The sequence below is a fragment of the Chamaea fasciata genome, unplaced genomic scaffold, assembly GCF_029207755.1.
Source record: "Chamaea fasciata isolate MVZ Bird 193981 ecotype frontalis unplaced genomic scaffold, bChaFas1.0.hap1 SCAF_3, whole genome shotgun sequence".
Lineage (NCBI taxonomy): Eukaryota > Metazoa > Chordata > Aves > Passeriformes > Sylviidae > Chamaea > Chamaea fasciata.
The window spans coordinates 80,474,933-80,494,966 of NW_027094088.1; the positions used below are offsets into that span (position 1 = coordinate 80,474,933).

Here is a 20,034-nt window from a genome sequence, read left to right on the forward strand (position 1 = left end):
CAAAGGCCTCAGCTTATGTATTTGCGTAATAATAGACACTATTGATGTTTTATCTGAAGTGTCTAAGGCAAGCCATGTATTTCCTAACACACTCTGAGTTCTAAATACTGTAGAAAATCACCCCTTCAGTGACCACCAATAATCAGCTTTTAAATAAAAGTGACAAGTGATTTTTTGTTTGTTTGGAAAGAAATGTATAAAGTAAAATAAATAAAAAGAATACTGGACTATGTTTCTTATGCTCTCATAATAGTTTCCAACATTTATGATAAATAGCTAGACATTAGCTATTTTTCCTTATTGCTTTAGTTTATAATATGAAATACAGCAAGTATTTCTGTGTTTTCATGTTGGAAAAATGAGATGAAGATAAGATAGTTCTGATAATACTGGTAGAGTATAAAGGCAAAATACTATATTTGATATACTGAAGCTACACAGGTCTTATTTATATAGTTTAATTGGCTAAATACTATATTATAACTTATTTTTGAAAAGAACAAGATATGTTGAGCAGTGCAGCAATGTAAGAAAAAAAATAAAGAATGGAAGCATCATTATCCTCTTCATTCTCTTCATACTCATACTATGTAAAATGGGATGAACGTTGTAAATAGTCTTTGATTATGGATTTAATTTTTTTCTAGTCTCTATGAAATTCCGAGTGTGTCACTATCAAGTTTTGGAATGGATTTTGGCAAACTGTTAGATGAAACAGATGAAATGGACAGCATCCATGATGTGACTTTCCAGGTTGGCACAAGAATGTACCCTGTGCACAAATACATCTTGGCTGTACGCTCCGACTTCTTCAGGAAGCTCTTTGTTTCCAGTGACAACCAACTAGACACTCCAGACATCTACCGGAAGGACGAGGATGCTGTTGGGTGTGATCTCTATGTAATTGAGAAGCTCCATCCAGATCTGTTTGCATACCTTCTGCAGTTCATATACACTGATACTTGTGATCTCTTGACTCATGGTTATAAGCCAAAAATCTTGTATAAAGAAAAATCGGACGAATATCAAGATACTTTAATTTCTAATCTCAGCAAAATGAGCTTTGATGAAAATGTCAGTGGAAAATCTGCATTTGAGATTTATAGAAATAATCAAGTGCAAGTTATAAATGAAAAACAGAAGAACAAATCTAAAAAAGGTAAAGCTGGTGATGAAGCCAACCTCATTAAAATGTTGCAAAGTGCAGCAAAGAAGTTTGGGCTCAGCAATTTAAGTGGAAGGTAAGTGAAAGGAAATGCATTTCTATTTTGATGAGCTCTCCATGGAGTTTTTTGTGTAAGCTGGTCTAACTTTAGTTGTTATGACAATAGTGGAAATTAAGACAATGATGTTAGAATAGAAACTAGGGAGAGATGATGAGGGGATGCTACTTGGGAACTGACTGGGCTTATTTCCAGTACACATAGGAGTTTCAGGTTGGTGGCTGGTGAGCTATTCCGTCACTGTTTGGGCATCACTTGTTTTTTATCTGCTCATTCTGTTAGCATTATTATTATTTTCCATTCTTTTTCTGCCCTATTAAAACTGTCTATCTCAACCCACGAATTTTACTATTTTTTTCTCCAGTTCTCTCCCCCATCCCACTGGTGGGTGGTGAAGACAGAGTGAGTGAGTGAGTAACTGTGTGGTCTTTAGCCAGACAAGTTAAACCATGACAGTATCCTCTAAGGCATGAGCTCTGTGGGATTTGATATCTGATATATATCATCTGACTTTGCAGAAAGGCTGTCATAAAGCATCAATGCTTTTGTTGTCTTAGGGACAGCTGATGTGAGTTTTGGACTGTATAATTTCTGTACTGTGGTCCGTAGTCTAGCAGCTTTTTCACAGACTTCAAACATGTTTAGTATAAAACAGCACAAAGCAAAGTTAAATTCTTGTTCAAGTGATGTAATTTTTATGTTACATAGTGAAACAAAGGAATTGAGATCAAACGTCTCCGTAGAACTGCATTAATGAGTTTGGGTTGGTTTTTTTTCTTCATTTGTCCTTTCAGAAGAAGGAAATGAGCTTTTTCGGGGCAGTTTTGTTCACTGCACTTCTTGCATGCACAACCAAGATGTGAAGCTGCTGCTAAAACTTAGTTCCTAAGTAACATTTCCGTGGTAAAATACTTTGCCTTTAAAGGTATATTACTTTGTAATCCACCAGCAGCACTCCTGTGTCTTTACCATCCCATTCACAAGCCTCCTTGATGAATTAGGATGCTAAAAAAGCCTGTGCTGAAACTTGCGTCTCTTCCCAACCACCGTCTTTCCCCAGTTTATTGACTGGTAGTGACAAGTATTTAACTTTTAATTTTTTGACCCTGTGGTATTGAACTTTGGCCTTAACTATACAGTGTAGGTTTCGTCTAAGATAATGAATACACACCTAAGATGTGAAAAGAATGTCTGTTACATTTTACATCTGCCTTGAAGACTTTTCAAGTAACAACTGGCCCGCCCTTTCTATTTTTGTATGATGATTCATTTTCATACTCACAATATGAGCCTACTGAAATACTGTTACTTTGTGAAACTGTTCTTAATGGTTTGAACTGTATACTAATTGTATTGCTTATTACTAATGTTAATAATTTGCAGGTTGGATGGAGTCAGGTTAGAAAATGGGAAAATTAATGTCATCAACAAGAAGAATGGGAACAAACCAAAGTTAAATCAGAAGAAATGGTAATTTTTTAAAATCAAGTTTCCCCTACTCCACCATCTTCCTCTTATGTCATCTCTTTACCTGTTAAGTAAGGGCTAAGGTTGATCCAGCTGCATTTTAACTTCTGGTGTGCAGTTGTTACTGAATTACTTCCAAACTATCATAGTAACTCAGGTTTGGAAGTTCTCTGTAGACTTGATTTGTAAATTTGTAATGGGGGATGGATTATGTGTGCTATATCTTTGTTTATTTTTACTGTACCCTAATGTGTTCTGTGGATTAAGTGTCATAGAATGCTAATGCCGGGAGAAATGTTATGGGTAATCCAGTCAAAAGCAAATTGACTTCTGTAAATCTGCTTTCTGTGACAATAAGACTATATGGATTGAAAATAAGCAAATGCATAGTATGTTTTCTAATTTGCTTTTAGCAAAGTGATATTTAGTTTTTAATTCCATTGATGTGATTGAGTTACTTATACCCAAAGTCCTGAATAGTCTATTTATATAGCCAAAGCAACATTGCATGAAAGCGTCTTTTTCACAGAATTCAGGTTTATTCTTAAAATGCATTATCTAGGCCTATGGTACCTCCTGATACTGAAGAAATAGGTAACTTAACTTAGACCATTAAAGATTGACTAAAATTAGCCATAAATAATTTATTTAGTTACAGCATTTTTGAAACATTAATTGACTGTGTTTTAAAGGAAATATTTCAGATGGAATTTTTAAAGCTTAACTTCGGACAGAAAAATTCTCACTGGAAAGTGTTGTGCCTATTCTTTTGGGTATGTTTTCTGTGGTATTATTGAAGTTTAGGTGTGTTTTATTTCAAAGGACAAATTCTAACTTGCTAAAGTTAGCATTTATTTGTAGAGTTTACAACTTGTAGCTCTTCTGGATAGTCACAGTTCTGATGCTATTAAATATCTTCTAGTTCATACCTCTGCGATGTGACCCTGAAATCTTTAGATGGAAAGGAATTCCCATGTCATAAGTGTGTACTTTGTGCAAGACTTGGTATGTGTGTGTATTTTTTATATATATTTATATAACATAAGTCATATTATCTTTTTTAACTGTCATTTTATTGCATCTTGAACTGAAATGCCTTTCTTTACAGATTATTTTCACAGCATGTTAAGCAGCTCATGGATTGAGGTAAGTTTGCCAAAACCGTGTTTGGTGGTATGGGTTTTTTTGCATGAAATAAGTGACAGCTTTTCAGCTTTTCCTATAGTAACATATCCTAAATACTAGGGAAAAGGAAGGGTTGGATTCTTTGATTCTGTTTGCAAGAAAAAAAAACCCACATGCCACATTTTTGGTTACTCTGTATTTATACTATTGAGATTGTGTATTAAATGAGAGCAATAAATGTAACACTGTATATCAGAGGGGTTTGTTTTAGGGATTTAATTTGAACTAGTTCATGGATTTATGAAAATCACTGACTGGACTGTTCTTAGGGGATACTTCTTTGCATGAATTTTCATTTTCTTTATCTAAAAGATAGTCCAATTTAAATAGTATGCAGTTTGAAATAGCTTGTCATATGTATGGAGTGCAAGAGAGAACAGGATCAAGGGTCAGTGTTTAGAACTCCAGCTGAATTTTGCTGCTAAATAAAATAGAGGATATCATGGACTATTCTACTTGGTCACTTACTGCTGTTTCAAAAGGTGTAGATCTTTTATTTGTCTTGGTTCCTATTTGCCAGCTGTGTGTCAATGCCCTGGTTGTTTTTGGGCATTGTAATTTCCCTAATTACCTCTGTTTAACTACCTGAGCACTATTGATAATGTTTATGGAAAGAGAGGAATGGTGTAAGTGAAGAAGCATTTTTCTGAGACAAAAAACTAAAGCAGTGCGCAGGAGTTCCTCAAATTTCTCAGCTTTCTGGCAATGCATTAAGAACCTGGTGAAGTACTGGCAGTTCTGTTCTCCTGAGAAACAGAACTTCACCTGTCCTCCAGGTTACTTGTGCTGCCTTTTCCTAAGTCTTCCCTGAGAAAACATATTTGAAACACTATGAGACAAATGATTGATTTAAGGGGAGTTTTTAAAGTGTTGAGTGTCCACTGGTATCATGGTTTTGTATATCAGTAGTATGTAGTTCATAAGTTGCCTATTATTTTGTAAGTAAATCTAAATCAACCTAAATTAATAAGTAAATATTTTGTGAAGCGAAGGCTGTAGATATTATATAAAAATCTTAATGTCTGTAAGAGGTTTTTAAACTCTAGAAGGAAAATATGTTAGTACCAGAAGAGTGTTCTAAAGCAAAGTAAATATTTTAGTATGAAGCTTTACTTGAGTACCACCTGAAGTAAACCAAAGTTGTTAAGCAGGGATGTTGCATAAACACAAATGGTGACACTTGCATGATTTAGTTTGCTCCTACAACGGCTTTACCTTAATGGTTGGGATGGTTCTTCAAATGGAGGGCTTGACAAGGACCTTATTTTTAAAGGCATTAACAGTAGTGGCTACGTCAGTATTATTGTTATTTGAGAGCTGGTGGTTTTATTAGATCTTTTACCCTTGAAAGGAAAGCAGTTCAGTTCACCTTGCACAGAGGGTTCCTGTAGTTCTGCTTTAAGGCAATTGTGGGTAAAATAGTAGAATCAGGGAGGATTGTTAGAGTAGATGATCAACGTGATCAAATATGAAACTGTTTCATGGGTATTTATTCAGAAATTTGAACAGATATTAATTGCTTTGCTACAATCAATTCTTGATTGAGAAACTCAGATTTTATACAAATGCTTAAGTAATTGTTTAACTTCAAAAATGTGACCCTCAATCTGAGTTATTTTCTTAGTAGTCAGCTTTTCTTACTCTATTTCTTCCTTTCTTTTCTTTAAATATGTCTGTGTTTTAGGCTACCTGTTCGGCTCTGGAAATGCCCATTCATTCTGACATACTACAGATAATTGTGGATTACTTGTATACGGATGAAGCTCTTGCCATAAAAGGTGCCATTAATATATTTTCAACTGTAACTCTTGCAATTTTTCTGTTTTTAAAATAGAAAGTCAAAACTTAATATACTTGTGTTGGAGTTATATTTTTAAAAATCTAAATTCTTGATTCTTTCTTTAGAGTTTGTGAGGATAGCAGTACCCCAGGCCTTGTTTAACCTTTTCTTTAGTTTGTCAAATTGCAGTTTTCCTTTTCCCTCCTTCTGTTGCTTCAAAAAGGGGACTGTTGATGCTCTTCTAAGCTATTCCTTGTGCTGTGGAAATCCCATCAAAATTTGCAAAGCCATTGTATTTGTGCTTTGGCAAAATCTCGTTGAAGCTGTATGTTTCATAGTTGCTTTTGATTTGCCCCGAGTGTTTACATGATGCTATGTTTTCCAGATTCTCAAAATGTGGAATTCATATGTAACGTTCTTGTGGTAGCAGACCAGCTTCTTATATCCAGACTTAAAGAAATCTGTGAAGTAGCCATTGCAGAAAAACGTGAGTCCTTCCGCATATACTATAAAGGGTTAGAGAATAAAAAAATGGCATTTTTAGATTTCTTGCCTTTTGCACCACACAATTTGTGTATCTTCCCTTCAGGTGATTATGTTTGGATATTCATTACATGTCTTTTAAGAATTGTTTCTTTAGTCCAAGCAATATTCTAGGTTAGCATAATCTTCAATTCCTTGTGCATCTTCTTCATCTAATGCTCTTTAATAAAAAATAAGTTAAAAAAAGAAAAAAGCTAACTGCCCCCAAAGCCCAGTCAAACCTTTATTTCACTGAATTAAAATTTCTTTTCTTTAAAATATGATAAATTGAATTCTGTTTCTGTCCTTGCATTTAGCGTTCCTTCTCTCCTCTTTCACCCCCCTTATTTTTCCTTTCTCCATACTAAATTGGAACATTTGGAAGTTTAAGAACCGTTTAGTCTATATATGAAAATTGCTGTTTTTAACTTCTTTTCCATTTTGTTTTGGACTGTTGGATTTTAATGTTTTGAAACTGATCTGTTTGTAGGTAGGGCTTTTTAATTCTGTGAAGCAGCCATGGCACACAAGCTGCTACAAAGTTACATGGAGCATCCTATAGTTTATGGCCATTTGAGCATTAGCATTTTTAGGAATGGGGTAGTATATGATACGTTTCAATAACTAAATCATGCTGCACAATAAGTGTTAAAATGGCTGCTTGATACTGCAGCCAATTATCTAATTTGGTTTGTTGTGGGTTTTTTTGCAGTTACCTTAAAGAATGCTGCTGAGCTGTTGGAGTTCTCAGCCATGTATAATGCTGAACAGCTAAAATTGTCCTGCTTACAATTCATTGGACTCAATATGGCAGCTTTGCTTGAAGCAAGGTAAGCAGGAATGCAAGTGTGTTCATGTATTAGTTGTAAAATTTAAATATCCAAAAAAAAAAAAAAGATAAAAGGATTGGAATGACTATTATGGACAACTTAATGCTCAAATGTAACTGAATGCTGCTAGTTAAAGGTCGTCTCATTTTTGCCAGTTAGAGAGAGAGAAGCTAGTTAAATATCTGTACACTCTACCAGTTCTAGAGTACAAAACCATATGTTACAGTCTGGCAAGAAGAACCTCTCTTGAATTCAGTGGGCTTTAACATTAGGTCTAGTCTTTTTGAAAAGTGTTTTTGAAGATGCATAAAACTGCTGTGAGGCTTTTCCCTCCATCTGGAGGTTGTTTGTTGGAGGGATGGGGATTATTGTGGGGATTTTTTATTTGTATTAGGATTGTTTGTTTGGGTGGGGTTTTTTTTAAAACATGGTTGTTAGGATACATATTTGATTTATTTTAAGTAGGTGTATTATATAGCTGCTTCGTTTTCCAAAGAGGATGGGGCCTGCCATCTGGTAGTCTTTTTGCTTTAATTTCTGCAGTGAGAACTGAATAAATTAATTTATCCTTGCTTTCCACAGTGGTCCTTCTAAAGTTCTGAGAAGCTGAAGGTCTGGCCTTCCTTCTCTTTTGGGCAGGCCTTCAGGTTGCTTCCTAAGTACATATCATCTTCTCAGAGCAAACCTTGTCAGCACTGATTGAAGTTCTTTTCTACCAAAACCTTAAAAAAAACCACCGAAAAAACCCAGCCAAAAAAAATATCTATATTGTTAGGCCTCTGTGTCCTTTATAAGTGAAAGACTTCTTTTCACTTATAGAAGTTCTTAGAGATCTGAAACAGTTCAGAATGCCAGGATTTCATTGCTACATCACATACCGGCTTCACTTGGATCCCAGATTCAGGAGTTCATTCATATTAGCAATTTCCCTCTTCACCTCTTTATAAAGTCTAAACATTCTAACCTTTGATTGTAAAGAGAAGAGAAAAAAATCTAGTAGTATTGCCTTCATTATTATTTGGAATTCAGATTTGTTTCATCTTAAGCCTAGAGAGAACATTCAACATTCTTACTATGATTAAGACTGTATTTACATTTTAGTGAAAATCTGAAAATGTTAGTATCGGCTAGAAGGACTTTTAATTTGAGAAACCTAAAACAGAACTAAGTCCTGACAATTTTTTTGCAAGGAGAACTGCTCACATGGACAAGAGAGTTCTATTGAGTCAAGTTTGTTGCTGTATTGTTGTTTTTTGGCATTCATGTCTATGTTGTGTGTTGTGTTTGAGTTTTATGGAGAATTTACATCAATTTAGAGGTTTTGATACATGTCTGGAAGCCAGTATGCAGAAACAGGTAAAGCAATGATGAGTTCTGGGTAACTTAACTATATAGGTCTTTTTTGGCTGTGACCTCAGGTAAAGGTAGGTGGGAAGGTTGTGTATTTAATCCTGTCCTACAGCAAAGGTATTGATTAGTTTTTATTGTGTTCAGTGTCTTCCTTTAGACTCTGACCACCATGAATAGGTGATAATACCTGTAGGTGAGATTCATCCAAAATGTTCATTTGATTTTTTCATCAATGTGATCTTTTTATAAGCTGCTAAGATGAATTTGGTTTTTAAGAATAAAGATAATTGTTTTTTTAGGACTCTGGATGTCTTAAGTGATGAAGTTGTGAAGGATCTTTCTGTTTATTACAGGAAAATGGTAAGTTGTACAACTTGAGTGTAAGCTGATTAGGGGTAAAATGAGAATAGATGAGTGATAAATACGTACCCGCAGAGTCTGTAGGTGACAGGCTGAAGTGGAACATCTGACTCAAAAGATGAAGTTGTCTGCTGCTATTATCACTCAAGGAGTTCTTATTTCATTATTCACTACTTACTGCTGCAACAGCATTGTCTCTTTTAATTTAATTAGTTATACACATTAAACATATTTATGTTCTGTAATTAACAATTGTTGCATGGAGCAGCATAGGCAAAACCTATTGAAAAGAACATCACTACTTAGAAGAACGTTGAAAAGTTCACGGTGATGGAATAGATGTTAAAATCAGTAAGAATAATGATGTCAAAATTGAACTGTAGTGCAATAGTGAAAGCCAAGACACATTATAGTTCAGTATTCTCTAACCGTAAAAGATACACGTTTGCGAAATCTTGAAGCTTTTTTTGCCATGAGTTAACAATAGATGAAACGTAGGCATTTTGAGTCTGTCACTTAAGATATTTTTCCAATTTTGCCTAAAGATATAACTGAAGTTGATAAGCTTGTTAAGTAATTAATTACCTGATCTGTGGAAGTGTTTTAAATGATGATCGGTTTTGGTTCTCTTACATACATTTGCTAGCGTACAACTTAAGTGAAACTTAACGTAATGGCTTTTACAACTACAGATTCCAGCTATGGTCAGGAGAGTAATTACTCCATATCCAGATGGACCTGACATAAGTTCTTTTGAGCCTGAAGAGGGAGAGAACTTCATCTTTTTAAGGGAAGAAATGAATGCAGAACAAAATTCTCAGTAAGGATGTGTTTTTCATCAATATTTTTAAGTAGATGAACTGTGTGTGGTATTAATCCACATTTGCATTGGTGCCTGACTGCATTTAAGTTCGGAATTGAAATATTAAGAAATGCAGATTTCAGCGACTGTTCTCAGTTTCCTTAAGTCTTTGAAAATGTTGCAAAACCGCAGCAGAGCACTTTCAATTTATAAGTAGCATGTGAATAAAGGTTGCAAAATGAGCGTTCACAGCAATGTTTGGGAGTTGTGCATGTGATGAAAGTATCTGTGTAAGTGTGTGGCCAACTGTGCAGTTCACTGTACTTCACAGAATTAGGAGAAATCAAAAGGGAAAAAAGCAGACTTGAATATACTATAGGTCTGTTTGAAAAATTGTGATAATCTAAATTTCTTGATATTAAAAGAATTATCAAATGAAATATAGAGTTTTGTAGTATGGTAGGATGGGTGGTAACAGGCTTCCAAATAGTGGGATGCAATGTCAGCGTGCAGAGGAAACCTCGCCTGCAGTGTTGTGTACTGTTCTGAGCACTAGTGTCAGGAAAAGTTGCACTACATGAACTAGTGTAAGTAAGAACTAGTAGATCAAGGAAACTGAGAGGCTATTTTGGATTTGACTTCAAGCCTTCCAGTGATTTGCAAGGCTGGGTGGTAGCTTCTAGGGAATTGAATAATCCAAGGATTAAAAAAAATAGGCATCCCAAGTACTGTAAGGTAGTGCTGCAGGAAAGATTAAGTAATTATGTGCTTACTTAAAAAGCTGCTTAAAGAAGCTTTGCAATAGTGCGATGTAGCCTTAATTCATACAGTTCTGGATATCTAGTAGTTTTGTTAAAATTAAAGATGCTTTTTACTTGATTTCACTCTTCCTAATAGCATATATGGGAACCCGTGACATTTAGGTAACATCACTCTATCTGCTTTATTGTAAAATTAGTATTATCACGATGGCAGTGTTTATGTTGGGGAAGAATGAGACCAACTGTGGCATTTATTGAACTTCAGTAATTTAGGAGAAAGCAAGGGACAAAAATGTGGAGAGCTGTCTGTAATTTGCTTTTTGTCAGTTGCCGTGATGTGTAGCAGGTTTAATCTGACCTAGGTGGCAGTGCCAACCTGTGCAGCAGCTGTATCTTCCACTGTCTCAGCAGAAGTCTGTGTGCAGCAGTATAATAGTCCGGAGGCTAGATCTAGATTGGAAAGAGTTTTTTTTCTCTTCCTCTGGGATTCCGTTTTTCCCCCGAAATAATTTAGGAAATGGTTGTGCCAGGGCCTGAGCAGAGCCAGGAGCAAGCAGCTAGTGCCAGCTCCTGAGATCCGGTGCTGTTGCTTGAAGTATAACTACTGCTGCTGACTGAAAAACGTGGCATTGACATGGGTAGTTCTGAAGGCTCAGTTTCTTTGGGTTTAATGCATGCTGTGGGTTTTTTTGTTTTTTTTGTTCCTATTAGGGAAGCCCTGTTCAAAAAAGCAAAAACTAAGGCAAAAAAGAAGCCACGAAAACGGTCTGACAGCTCTGGAGGATATAATCTATCAGATATTATTCAGAGTCCAGCCTCTACAGGTCAGTGGGAAAGAGATTCCTTTCAGGTATAAAAACAGAACATAAAGTGTAATATGCAGTGCAATTTCTGTATTGCAAGAAGGAAATCTTAGATTATTTCTTTTCTAGTTAACACTATAGTTGAATTTAAATAGGGAATTCTGAAGATTAGGGTTTTTTTGAAAGGGTGTTCGCCATATGAATTTTGTGCCCAAAGTTCAGATAAAAGCATGTATTTTATCATATAAAGATAGAGCACATTTTCTCATGTGGTTTTAGTAAGTAGAACATTTCTGTTAATGCACTGTGGGATTTTCTTTCTGAAACATAAAGAATAAATTAGCTGGTTTTTATTGAAAAGATGGAAAAAGAATTCAGAGGTAAAATATTGAGTGTATATTGTGAGACAGAGGAAGAAAACTGGGAGTAATGTTATTCTGAAAAAATATTTAGGATAGCCAAAAATTTGCTTATACTTACCACTGGCTAGTATTCTGGACTAGGTAAACTTTTGGTTGTTTTATATTCATCATATGGAGTGAATAATTTTTGTGTTTGTTAAGCATTGTTTAGTCTGGCTCTCATGATTTAATAGTTCTATTTTTTTTCTTATTTTTAGGCTCAGTAAAACTGGATAAAGCTAACTCAGTAGAATCACTTCCAGAACTTTTAACATCTGACTCTGAAGGTAGTTACACAGGAGTGGGTAGTCCCAGAGACTTACAGTCCCCTGACTTCACAAAAGGATTTCATCCAGAGAAGACTGAGGTTGGATTTCTTCTTAGCAGTTTTTTGTTTGTGTTTATCTAGTCCACTGAAAGCAGAGTTTGTATTTTCGAGTCTACCTGTGAAGCTGTTTTACTTACGATGGAGTAGACAGCTTTGAGGTGTTATTGTTTATTTGATTAAGGAAATAAAATCTAGTGTTTGTAGTGTTTATTCAACAATTTTCTGCTTGATCTTTAGATGAAAGACAAAGTATGCAGTCAGGGTATGAAACCCTGTCACCCTAACAAGGAGATGAAGTTGTACAAGGGAGCATCAGCATTGACGCAGTCTGTTCCACAGTCCATTCCCAGTGCCAGACACAACTCTGCAAGCTCTCCCAATTGGGTAGCAACCAGTTTCAGGTGCAGTAATACAGTCACTGTTTTACACTTTGTAGTGAAAGCTAATAATGTTCTGTTCAGTCTAAAAAGCTATCTGCTCTTCAAAATGGTTGTACACATGAACTCAAGATTTTCATAATTTAATAAAAGGAGTACATTTTGTAATGATTGATTGAGAAGACCTATACTATAGATAGTATTCTTATTTTTTTTTATTTGCTTCCTGTCTGTACTTCTAATATCTGTTTTTATAACACCTACTTGGTTAATGCTATGTAAAATACTTGAGAGTTCTTTGTAGGATCATACCATACTTGAAGCCTATAGAAGCTCCACTGTACTTTGAGATTTTTTTAGGCCTTTAGACTTAAATGGGCTGTAAAAATCAACACCACAGGTTTAACTGGTACAATTAAAAAATGGAGTATTATTTTTTATCTGTAAGGAGAGATGGAGGAAGTACTGCTTATGCTTTATTTCAAAGCCTGTCCTTGAATCTAGTTGTAATGCAGCTTAGTTTTCAGATGCCTTTAAGTACATGCATTTTAATTTATTGTTTTTTATAAAGCTTGGGAATGTCTAGATTTGATTCATGCTCATTTCTGTGGAAGTTTGAAATTAGTTCATGTATGAAAAAGAGACTAATACCTGAAGTTTGAGAAAGTAGATGTTTGTGTAGCGCTCTGACTGCAAAAACTATTTTGTTTATCATGTGATATAATTTTAATCCTGTACTTCAAAGAGAGATCTAATTCAACCTTCAGGACAGAGCTGTGAGCAGTGCCTCTCTGTAACTTAGCATGAGCATTTGACTGCTAAATAAGTATCCTTATTTAGCTATCTAATTTTTTTAAAGTAATCATAGTTTTAGGGATCTAATTTTTTTAGGGATCTAATTTTTTTTAAAGTAATCACAGTTCGCATCTTTTTGTTTCATAGTATAATGAGTCTTGAAAGTATTTTTATAGTGTGCTCTTAAAAATGTATGTATTTATAAAAGTTTTGTCAGAAACATTTTATTTGAGGTTTGCCATAATTGAGGAAACAGACATAAATTATATAACCAGTTACCAATCCTATGTATGATTTAGAGGATTTCAGTGATGGCTGGAACTGTGGAGTGTAAGTGAAAATCAGTGCCTTCTAAGGTAACTTCTTATTTTTCATTTAGCCCTGCCAGCCCCCCTGCTATGGATCTGAGAACAATCATGGAAATTGAAGAAAGTATGCAGAAATGTGGAACCATGCCAAAGGCAAATTCAAGGTTGGTAAAAAACCAAAATCTATAAAAAAGTGTGATAGGCTAGGTTGTTATGAATTTACTTAGTGGTTTAGGCCATTGAGTTTAAAAAAAGCAGGAGGAAAGTTGTCCTGTTTGGTTTTGAACAGCTTTGTTTACTTCATTATGTTTTTCTTTGAGCATACAAAATGCATCCCTTTATTTTACTCTAGTCTTGTTTTGTCAACTACTGCAAAAGAGCAAGTGAGCTAGTATCTTAAATAAGTGTTCTGTCCTGCTGAGCCTTTCTGTTTCCAACCGAAAAGGATTAACTCGTGTCCCACGACTTTGGGAAGTACTTGTGCATGAGTACGGGATTTGAGAAGGTAATTTCTTCGCTTGCATTCTCTGACCTCTCCCATAACCCACGTCTTGATGTTGACAATTCTTCAGACAGAAGCAAGTGTGGTTCCTTCCTGCAGAAGCATCCCAAAAGACACAGGGAGATAAACGTGGTTTTTTACAAGGCAGTGTATTAAACCTAGTGTTGTTTAACTGCTGGCATATGAAAGAGAACAGAAGGTGACTCTCATGACCTTTGAGGTGTGGCTTTCTTAAAAAGGAGTTAGGACAGTACTCATGGAGCCTTGTAAAGTCTTGCTAGCTAGATAGATTCAGAAACTGCAAACAAAACAGCAAAGACTGAAGACTCCAAATAGCTTAGAAAAGAAAATTATTACAGGTAGAAGAAATGGCTCTATGCTGTTGTGTATATATATTTTTTTTATGGGTGAATATTTTTGGTTTAAGGGAGCTGGACTTAACAGTCCCTAAAAAAATCACAAGAATGGAAAATAGTCTTCATCTAGTGGTTGTCCTCTTTTGGTGACTTGATTCCTACTCTGCATGTTTTCATTTATGGACATCTATGTGAACAATACTTCTATGATGCTTTTCTTTCTGTCACTCTTGATATTAATTGATCGGGTTTTTTTTGCTTCCCAGCCATCTGAGCCCATGCCCCCCTCCCTTGCCTTTTGGCACTCTAAGCAAAGTATTTTTGTTTAGAAAAGAAGTTATTTCTCAGTTTGATTTGCAGGATTAAAGGTGAGTCATCTCAAAGGACACTAATCTTACATCTTCTTTCTTTGCAATGTCCATTCACAGCAGAATGGTGTCTCATGGAATCAAGCTTTCTCAGAAGCAAAGGAAAATGATTGCCCTGGCAGCAAAAGATAATGGATCAGTTAGCAGCCCAGAGCCTACCACTCTAGTAACTACACCACCTCCACCCACGAAAGTTGCAAAACTAGGGAACGTGTGGTATGTTATAAAAATAATATAAATTCTTTTTATTTGGCGAGTTTCTACGTTGAATAAGCAAACTGAATTATTTGTATCTGCATTTGGAAGTAATCTGGAAATTCAAAGGGAGTAGGGAAATGCAGTGGTCGGAGTTTAACAGTTCTTTGAAATTTTGCTCTGAGTCAGAAGACTGCATCCCATCTGGTGCTTTCCTGTGTACGATGTATTTGCAGATGGAGTCCAAGTAAATCATACAAGAAGAAGATTGAGAGCAAGCTCTGAAACTTACTTACCAAGAGGTTATTGAAAACCACAATGAATGGATGTTTTTCTCTGTCAAAAACATAAAGAAAAATGTTAGCCCTTCCCAGGGGAAGGTCTGGAATGACTTTAGACTAGAGCAAAATTGACCCAAATTAGGGATAGCAAAGTTATCTAGGTGTCTCAGAGCTAGAGGAAGCATTGGATGCTTCTGAAAGTTTTTATGATGGGAGGATGTATAGGAGGTTTAAAATCACTTTGAATGCTGATCACATCCAATTTAAGGGCTTGAGTTAATATAGTATTGAATACAAAAATAGCTTATCATCTCTTCAGTGAACTAGGTTTATAACAAATGTAAGGAGGGGCTAGCCCAAGTCATGCTTTGTTCTTCACTTTTACTGTTGGTATTGGATAAAAGTGTAAACAAAAAAGGTAGGTGTTTCAAACTTTGTAAATTTAATGGGTTTAAATATTATGGGATAAATACCTATTTGCATACTCGAAGCGTGAAGTTAATGTTCATTTAAAGTATATTTAAGTAAATGTGGCCATTTCTCCAGTTTTCAGAAGGTCTAGACTTTTATTGCAGATTACTTTTGTACTGTTACCCTAGAAGAACTGTCAGTCTCCTCTCTCCGTAACTTTGTTGTACCTCAGTGGGAGCAAAGGTTTCAGCATACCCATCACGGTCACTCTTAAGATTTCTGTCTTCTCAATTGATTTTCATCCATGTACACCTAATACTAAAATTTAGGGTCTCATTTACTTCCCCAATCCCTTAAATTCATTCTGATATAGTATTGGACAAAGCCCACAGTCTTATTTTAAAGAGGAAAGACAGTGAGTTGGTTTGCACTTAAGCATTCAGACTCTTCGGGATTTCTGAACAATAATTGAGACCTTGACAAATGGAGAAACAAGGTTTGCAAGATTCATCTTCTGAAGTCTAGTGAGTGGATGAATTTGTGTCCTTAAAACTGGTCCTCTCAAATGCTTTGAGGAACATGCTACCTGCTTTACACAGGTGATTCTGCAGGTCAAACAGCAGGTTAATTATTTGTGTTAGCTAATAGAGGTGTCACAGGGCTTTAGCAGCTCTGCGGCTTAAAATTTGCTGGGAGGAACTGATGGTTGAATCACATGTTGATAAGCACAGTAAACACTGAGTTATTCTATCCTTTATTATATTTAAAAAATACTCCACTGTTTGTAATTTTACTACTAATGTTGTAATTATCCATAAAGACAATGCAATATAAAAATTGTAAAAAAATAAAGACTGAAATGTTTATAGAAATAAAATGAGGGCGAAGGAGAATCTCCATCCTTTCATCAGGATGCAGTGACAAAGTATGAAGGAAATCCTGAGGCACCCGATGTCTTCTTTGCCTCAGTCTTTAATGGTAAGATCAGTCATTCTCCAGGTACCCAGCGCCATGGGCTGGAATGAAGCCCCCATAATCCAAGAGGATGTACTACACCTCTTTGACACACACAGGTCCATGGGGCTGGATGGGATTAGCCCAAGGGTACTGAAGGAGCTGGGGAAGGTGATCACTGAGCCACTAAATCGTTTACCAGCAGCCCTGGTCAAATAGAGAGGGCCCGGGTGACTGGAGGTGAGCCAATATGACACCCATCTTAAGAAGGTTTAGAAGGAGGACATGGAGAGCTACAGGCCTGTCAGCCTGACCTCAGCTCCAGGGAGGCTCATGGGGCAGGTCATCCTTAGTGCCTTAACATGGCGTGTGCAGAACAACCAGGTGGTCAGGTCAAGCCATCATACATTTTAAGAAAGGCAGGTCCTGCTTGAATAGTTTGACTTCCTCATACTACTCATCCACTCTCTGATAGATAATTCTTTACCTATTGGGTGTTATTTAAACTGCAGACTGCCGTGAATTGTTCCTTGCTTTTAAAAAGCAAATAAAGACTGATTTTTGAATATTCCTAGATAAATGTCTCCAAAAAGTATATTGTGCTCTTATGGTTCTGATTAAACAGTTTTTGGAAAGAGCTGGGCCTACTGTGTTACACAAACCATCTTAGGTGGAAAGGCATGGGTATATTTCAGGAGGATGGAATCCAATCTAACGCTCATGTGGTCACTGTGCGTGATTCCACACGTTCCTCCTGCGTTCCTCTGGCTGCTGATCTGGAAAATACCAGTAGCTCAAGAGTTCAAGCACAGAACCAGTGGGAGCTATATGAATTTTTAAGATTAGGCCTCGCTGCCAGAAGAAAACATTCATTGAATAAACTTCAAGCTGCTTTAGGCAAGTGATCAATTATGTGATTGCCTCTGCTAGTTGTTCAAAGTATTTTTGTGTGTAAGGTAGAATGGTTGTGTTACTCATCTACTCTAATATTATATTTACAGTGTTAGTCTGTAAATTCACAGTGGACTATTAAGTGCATTTGGCAGTTGATTGTGCTTTCCACACATGCAATATAGTCAAAGCCATAGAAATTGTGTTCCAGTGAAATCAGATACTCAACTTGGATGTTGAATGCAGTGAAGCATACTTGCCAGAAGGGTGTGGGACCTTCTGACTTTTTTTGGTTGACTGAAAATCTGTCATACACTATGCCTTTTCCACCAAAAGAAACCTCCAGTTTCATAGTTTTTGGGGAAACTGAACCTAGGTTTCCTGCTTTGAAGAAAGGTGAAAACTGGAAGGGAAAAATAAAATATCACTCTAGTAATACTTTGAAGAAATGTCCAAAGTTAATTGCATGTTGACTTTATTAGTTCTTTAAACCTACTTTGATCAAGGGAGTGGGAGTGTTCCTTACTTGTTTTGGACCTTTTTTAAGCTCAGGAGAGTCTACTGCTTTTGAAGACCAGAGGCTTGAAGAAGTTTGAATTTTCTCTTGAGAATGAACAATTGTGTATCCTGATTTCTAGGTTGTCGGTTTGACATTATTCCAGCTTATACTTAACATTAGCAGCTGTTTTGGAACTCCATGCTTTGATGGTTTGCAGTTACAGCTTAGAAAAACTTAGTCATATTCCACTTAAAAAAAAAAAAAACACAAAAAACCATAAATTAGTTTTTCTAATTTTGCAAATTAGGTTAAAATGACAATGTATTTGGACAAACTGAAATTTAGAGTTGTCACATGGTAGGAAAAATTTGTACCACTTTTCAGACAGATGGTTTTAAGCCATAAATAATTTTTTTGGATAGGTTCACAAACTGAGAATGATACAGTTGATTTTTTGGGGGGAGATGTAGTTTATGGGTTGCTTTTTTTTGGTTTTTTTGGCTCTCTGTTGCAAGTGGATCTGATTGCAGTACAGAATTTTCAGGGAAATGAGTAAATCAAATCAAAATAGGCTACTTAAAATGTTACTAGCAGAAGCAGCTTCTGTGATAGCAGATCCCATGGTCCATATGCCTACTCAGTATAATAGTTTTGGGGGAGGCCTGGTCAGACACTTCCCTGAACTTTTGTGTTCCAGCTGGTGCTAGGAGTAGAGGATGTGCAAAATGACTCTGAGCACTTCTATCTGGGGGTTCCTGTTCTGCTTTTGATGTCTTCTGTGCTGCTTATCCAATACTTAAATTAAAAAAAAAGCCAACAAATATAAGCCAGGGTGGTCTAACATCAGACATCACGCATGGATTTCAGATGCTTTTGCTGTAACATTTCAGATACAATGTTGCACTTTAAAAATTCCGTCTTATTTGTTACCTTAAATTGTGTCCCACCTAGATGTAGTTTGAAAGTCCTTGACTTGAGATGCTGCTCTCTTAATGGCAGTTGCACAAACAGTTGGCATTGTATAGCTTGGTTTACCTTAGCAGTGTTTATAAATGGTCTCTTGTTTCTTTGAGTGATAATAAGCAGAGCTGTTCTTTCAGAATATATTTTGTGTATTTTGCAGTAAGTGGGACTGCTATGCTTAGTAAAGTTAAATGTAAGCAAATATATGTATAATTAGTTGCAAACCTTGATAGATAAGAGAAGAACTAGTGGTAACTGCCTTGAATTCTGTAAACAAAAAGGCTTTGGGTTTGGGAAGTGTTCATAATATTTAAGATGCTAAATTGCTATATTTTCATAATGGTTTATTTTTATGCAGGCTCTAATTTAGTAACTTATGCTTGAACAAGTAAAAAAAAAAATTAAGGGTATCAGTTTTATTGAACTTCTGTGGATTAAGGGTTTTATAGAGCCTCCAGCAGGTATGAGTATCTCATTCATCTTGGGAAGAAAAGATCAACTATACTTGACTTCCACATGGTGGTAAACTGCCTGTGTTGGATTGTCACTACCTGGAGCATTGCGTTTTATGAAAATACTTTTCAAGGTCTAGCACTGTTAGAAAAGGTACACCTTGTCTAAGACAAGCCATCTATGAAAAAAAAATGCTTTATAAGAGGATGAGGTGGAGGAAATAGGTGGAGGGGTGGAGTTTGCTTTTTTAAATTTTTTTTTATTATTCTAATGCTATTTCAAAACTAATGGCTTCCTCTGTTCTCATAGATATTTATTTCCTTTTCTTTATCTATATGACCCAAAATTACATATTTTAGCAAGTAGGCTCTAGCAGGATAATCGATGTATACAAAACCAAAGTAATAATGTAGTTTTAATAAGCAGAAAGGCCTTTTTGCTATCTGAATCATGGAATAATATGGAGTCTTGGAAAGTGCAAGTATAAAGTACACTGGTTTTGTTTCATTTTTGATTTTAAAAAGGTCATCTTCATTACATTCTGCCTTGCCAAAGTCATTCCGTGATCTTGTGATGGAAGAAGAAAAATGTATGAGTGTGAATAATCCACCTGGTACTGGTATTAAAAGATGTGGATATAAAGGATCTGAGGATTCATCAGTCCAAAACACCATATGGTAAGAATGCATTTTTTTATTATTGGTCAACCATTATACAAGAAGCACAATGACCTGTTAAATTGTCTTGAAATAAGAAAGAATAAAATTGTTATTTCAAAAGAGCATTCTTCTGATAATTCTGTTAATAAGATTTTATGAATGAGATACTCTTAAGAATAGAAAGCTTAAAGACAAGCGATTTATTGCCAC

At 35.8% G+C, this 20,034-nt stretch overlaps 1 protein-coding gene across 2 annotated transcripts in view; it reads left to right on the forward strand.

Moving 5' to 3' along the window:
- IBTK (inhibitor of Bruton tyrosine kinase) overlaps positions 1 to 20,034 on the forward strand; it is a 54,628-nt gene that overhangs the window by 24,067 nt on the left and 10,527 nt on the right. Inside the window, exons 12-26 of one of the 2 annotated variants that reach the window (XM_066179630.1) lie at positions 648 to 1,241; positions 2,607 to 2,693; positions 3,613 to 3,695; positions 3,799 to 3,836; positions 5,560 to 5,653; positions 6,041 to 6,142; positions 6,890 to 7,007; positions 8,657 to 8,717; positions 9,410 to 9,537; positions 10,992 to 11,104; positions 11,703 to 11,851; positions 12,050 to 12,213; positions 13,364 to 13,456; positions 14,582 to 14,734; positions 19,690 to 19,842. In XM_066179630.1, coding sequence (XP_066035727.1) covers positions 648 to 1,241; positions 2,607 to 2,693; positions 3,613 to 3,695; positions 3,799 to 3,836; positions 5,560 to 5,653; positions 6,041 to 6,142; positions 6,890 to 7,007; positions 8,657 to 8,717; positions 9,410 to 9,537; positions 10,992 to 11,104; positions 11,703 to 11,851; positions 12,050 to 12,213; positions 13,364 to 13,456; positions 14,582 to 14,734; positions 19,690 to 19,842 — 2,130 coding nt within the window. Of the gene's footprint in view, positions 1 to 647; positions 1,242 to 2,606; positions 2,694 to 3,612; positions 3,696 to 3,798; positions 3,837 to 5,559; positions 5,654 to 6,040; positions 6,143 to 6,889; positions 7,008 to 8,656; positions 8,718 to 9,409; positions 9,538 to 10,991; positions 11,105 to 11,702; positions 11,852 to 12,049; positions 12,214 to 13,363; positions 13,457 to 14,578; positions 14,735 to 19,689; positions 19,843 to 20,034 lie in introns of both variants that reach the window. The other variant, XM_066179629.1, reaches the window with a different exon arrangement.